General features: G+C 34.3%; 1 protein-coding gene across 2 annotated transcripts in view; it reads right to left on the reverse strand.

Moving 5' to 3' along the window:
• The window catches only part of DNAlig1 (DNA ligase 1), a 15,299-nt gene that overhangs the window by 8,741 nt on the left and 1,558 nt on the right, over nucleotides 1–5,000 (reverse strand). The window contains exons 2-8 of one of the 2 annotated variants that reach the window (XM_027372088.2): nucleotides 3,655–3,726; nucleotides 3,445–3,549; nucleotides 2,088–2,455; nucleotides 1,570–1,860; nucleotides 798–1,329; nucleotides 378–550; nucleotides 1–102 (exon numbers count right to left, since the gene is read on the reverse strand). The exon at nucleotides 1–102 is cut by the window's left edge and continues 122 nt beyond it. In XM_027372088.2, coding sequence (XP_027227889.2) covers nucleotides 1–102; nucleotides 378–550; nucleotides 798–1,329; nucleotides 1,570–1,860; nucleotides 2,088–2,455; nucleotides 3,445–3,549; nucleotides 3,655–3,726 — 1,643 coding nt within the window. Of the gene's footprint in view, nucleotides 103–377; nucleotides 551–797; nucleotides 1,330–1,569; nucleotides 1,861–2,087; nucleotides 2,459–3,444; nucleotides 3,550–3,654; nucleotides 3,727–5,000 lie in introns of both variants that reach the window. The other variant, XM_027372087.2, reaches the window with a different exon arrangement.

Here is a 5,000-nt window from a genome sequence, read left to right on the forward strand (position 1 = left end):
CACCCTTCTGCTCAGCATCCTGTTTTATTTTGTCAACACTACGTCCCGAAGCTTGGGCTATTGCACGCATGAGAATCGTTTCTCCTATGCCCAACTCAGTACCTAAAAGGAATTAATAAAGTTCAGTAAATTATAATATGTACATACAAAAGACAGCTATTAAATACCATCCCAAATGTGTGTTGCTCTTACATTCAACAATCTTTTATTCCAATTCTTGTCATTCTACTACTGAAAGATACTGACTTCATATGAATATTGTTTAATAAAAAAAAATAAAACAAGTCAAGAATTTGCTTATTCAGATTTAGATAAGTCTTAAATGCATTTACAACACTTGCATTAAGCGAATTTTAATACAATCAGCTTCAACAAACCTTCAAATGCAGGTGCTACTTTATTGAGGCATAGATAGACACACTGTAATAAGTCATCTGGAGACAAAACTATGACAGATCTGAAGAAATTAGCCAACATCTCAATGGTTTTCAAGCGGCCACTTGTGCTTTCAATCAATTCCATAGTTTTGGCTAAAGCTAGATATGGTGTCCTGAAATAATGAAATTCATGAAAAGAAGTAAATCTAACAACATTCATAATGCAATTTTTCCAAACAGACAGTTCTACAAACATAAAGACTGTATTACATCTAAAGGAAATTTTGAAATATTGTTTAGGCTGAGGACAACATTCATAAATAGTTGATAACACAGGTTATTACTTACATAAAAAAAGAAACAATCAGTCTAATATAACATTAAATAAGCACTCAAAAGTATGCACAGACAGTTTCTTACTTTTCACCATGGTTCCAGAAGGCATCACTGATGGGATTGTATTTGCTTTTGGAGGGATTGTAATCCGCCCCAGGATCCTTTGCACCCGAGGCCTTAGGAGCAAATGGGTTTCTCACCACCTTCTTCTCGGTAGCTGGGCTGTCCTTTGTCTTATCTTCACTTTTCTCGGCAGTCTCTTTTTTGGGGGACTTCTTTTCATCTCCAGAGGAATCCTTATCATCCTTTTGCTCTTCTTTGGGGGATTTCTTTTTGTCCTTAGAAGAATCCTTATCATCTGAAGAACTCTTGGGGGATTTCTTTTTGTCCTCAGAAGAATCCTTATCATCTGAAGAACTCTTGGGGGATTTCTTTTTGTCATCAGAGGAATCTTTATCGTCTGAAGAGCTCTTGGGGGATTTCTTAGCATTCTTTTGCCGTGGGGATTTGGTTTCCTTTTTGGCTTTTGGACTGCCTGGGCTTTTCTTCTCTTTCTTTATCTCTTTTTCTTTCTTAACACTTGTACTTGCTGGGGTAGACTTGGAGGATCTTGGTGCTGTTATAGAAAAAGGAAAATACTAATCTTTGAAAAAGAATTTACTGATATCATGCTCACAGAAAACAAAATATCCTATTGAAAAATTCTCTCCTCATCCATGCATGTTTATGTACATCTAGGTAGATGTTTTATTTTTTAAATGCTAGAAAATCACCTATAGGTTTCTGGAATTATTATAATTTGGTGCTGTAATGCAAAAACAAACTTTTTTTTCTAACAATGGTAAAAAATACTTACAAAAGAAGCTATGGATTGAAGTTGGTTTCTTTTTCTCAGCTGTCTCTTTCTCCTTTGAATCATCCACATCCATCTCTTCTTCCTCATCTTCCTCCTTTTGCTTTTTCCCTTCTTCCTTTATGTTGGCCTTTCCAACATCAGCTTTTTTGTCCTTCTCAGACTCCTCATCTTCCTCTTCCTCCTGCATAGCCTCTGCCTCTTCCTTTTCTTTTTCTTCTACCTTGATTTTCTTGACTATCTCCTTCTGCTTTTCTTCCATACTATCACTTTTTCGCTTCATCTGTTTCCTTGCTGCAAAATTTTATATTAATTTTGTATCTTCAGGCTTACATATATAATTAAATAAATGATCTATATATAACAATGATATAAAAAATACTATCAATTTAACATAAACATAAATCAATATCTTCTAAAATCAATAAAAAAATAAGTTTTACATTACATATATCAAAATTTAGTTACATGAAAAATATAAAACCAAGTTAAAATGGCACAATCACATGAAAACACCATACCAGTTTTACGAAGAGGGGGAACTGTATCAGGAGTAAATCCAGGCGAGGCTCTTGTTTTTGGTTTGTCCGATTTCTTTGGGGTTTTGAAGCTGGATGCTTCAGATGTCTCCTTTTCGTCATTTTCTACCTCCATTTTCTCTGCATCTTCTTTCTCCTCTTTCACTGGGGTCTTGTTCTCTTTGGCAGGGGTGCTTTTCTTTCCCTTGGCATTTCTGTTGTCCTTCTTCTCCTTTGGCGTCTTCTTGGCTTTTGAAGAGGAGTCTTTCTCAGCTTTCTCGTCACTATCATCTTCATCACAATTTTCACTGGTTTTCTTTGGGGTTTCCTTTGATTTGTTCTCTTTCTCTTCATCTGACTTGCTGGATGGGCTACTACCGAGAAAAAAAAAAACATGCAAAAAAAATGTAATAAATGTATATACACTGGCAGGTAAATACACTTGGTCTATTAAGGGAGCCAGATTTAGCTGTCATCTCAGAAGGGAAACTGCAAAGCACACACATTGACAACATTGTGGAAGTCATGTTGAGTAAGACTAATACATTCTCTTTAAGACTTGATATTAAAGCTACTGAGATTCACAAAAATCATTCTTACAAATTTTCTGAACTCTATCATACTGTGTATTAATGTGCATAATCCATGTGTATTAATGTGCATAATCCATGCACAAAATCACCCTCCCTCAGTTTTTTCCTAATACCTTCCTTGTGTGCATCTGTTAATTTTAGCAACAAATTGAGGAATTGGATTAAATAGGCATTAACTACAATAAAATAGTAGGAACAAGTCAACTCCTTTTTTAATCTAATTTTGAAATATTTTATCTCAACAAATCCCAAAAAAAGACCTTTTTTGGATACACTATAATATTTTCTAATAAAGAAAAAAATCCAACTCACTACGCAAAATCTTACTGCTTTGTCAGAAGTATAAAATTTTATATCAGACAACAGAGTTAGGCAGTCCAAAAGGTGCAAAAGATCTTGGTATATATCTATATCTATATATAATAATAAAATTAATAATAATAAAAATAATAACAATAACAATAACAATAACAATAATAATAATAATAAAAAATAACAATAATAATAGAGAAGAAAAACTCACATGCACTTACACTAAATACTATGTGCTTATACATATACATAAAAAAAAAGATTATACATGAATTTCATTATTTCTAAAAAAAACCTGATTAATGTTTTATGGAGGTGATTTAAACTACTTGATTATAAACAATGAAGAAAAAATATCTAAAATATTTCTGTTGCATAAGCTTCTAGACTATACTACTAATTCCCATAAATATAGAGAGGAAACACAAAATTAGAATTTACAAGTTAATCCATACCTTGTAGATGGGACATCTTCATCCTCACTGTCACTTTCAATTACAGCTGTCTTGCGTCGAGGTGTGCGTTTGACTGGTGAGTCTTCCACCTCTGACGATTCTTTCCTAAAATAGTTGTGATTAAAATTGTTAATCTACAGCAACATCTGACACAGGACTTGTTTACATTCAGTATAAAAGGATTACGTAAATCACAGAACTACACTTTACTTTTTATCATCTTTGGATTTTTTGTCGGCTTCTGCAGCTGGTTTCTTGCCCTTCGGTGCAGAGAAGAATGACCTGTTCAAGAAGGATAGAGGGTAAAACATTACTGAAATACTTTCCAAAATGTCCCAGTTCCCACCAGAGACAGATAGATAGAACATTAACTTAATTTTATACACATGTGTATATAAAATATATATGTATATAAATAAATAAATAAATAAATAAATAAATAATTATATAAATATATATATATATATATATATATATATATATATATATATATATATATATATATATATATATATAAGTTGAAATATTTTTTTAAATTCACTGTTGAATAAGAAGGAATTATCATGAATCTTGGAAAAAGAACTATGCATCTATATATATACATATATATATCTATACATATTAAGTATTTAGCCAACTATATAAATGAATAAATGCACAGAAATGTTGTATACAGAAACCATTCAAGTATATGATGTGGGAACAGAATGGCACATATGTGCAATTCAAATATGCACACATGGAAAGTACACCCACAACTGACCATCAGTTCCTAGATATGTATATCATGCATTGTCAAGATCTGGACACACTAATAAGGTCAAGAAATCTCTTTAATGTATGTTCTGGTCAGACAGAGCTTGCAGACCTGCCTTGTTAAATAAGGAAGCTGTCCTAGCTTTACCAGGCCACAATATTTCTTGCATAGGTTCTCTCTCTCTCCCTCTCTCTTTTTCCCCTTCACCCTCACCCTCACCCTCACCCTCACCCTCACCCTGAAGGCTGAGTTATGGCCTTGGTGGAGGTATAGGCTAGGAAACTAGTAAAGTCAAATTTAGATGCCAATGCTCCTAATAAGGGTACAAAATATTTATCAATAGCCCTGGCATGCCTAAAAGATGTTGGGAAGAGACTGACATAACACATGGCTCAAACACCGTAAGATGTGGACAAAAGGGATTGATGAGCTGAAGGAAAAGGAAAGGGGGAGAAGAAAGGGCTATGTGAAATTAGGGTAATTCTTTACAGTACGGACGCACTCACCAGACTAATCCCCAACTACATGTCATAAAATTTATTAATCTAAATTGCCGTGACTGGGCGTGCCCAACTATCCGAGGGGAGAGTTGATGGGAGGCTCTACCCCCCCCCCAACAACCCCCAGGAAACATTGTCTTCACCTCTGTATGCACGGCAAGATGGAGCTGAAACTCAGGTACACGGAGCATACTTAGGCTGAGGGCGGTGCTTTCCACAATCTTTTTCTTTTATTTGTGGTGCTACCATTCGCGTCTGCAAATTATTTCTAGTACCAAAGACTAACTTTTTGTCCTCAA

This window comes from Penaeus vannamei, chromosome 18, assembly GCF_042767895.1.
Source record: "Penaeus vannamei isolate JL-2024 chromosome 18, ASM4276789v1, whole genome shotgun sequence".
NCBI lineage: Eukaryota > Metazoa > Arthropoda > Malacostraca > Decapoda > Penaeidae > Penaeus > Penaeus vannamei.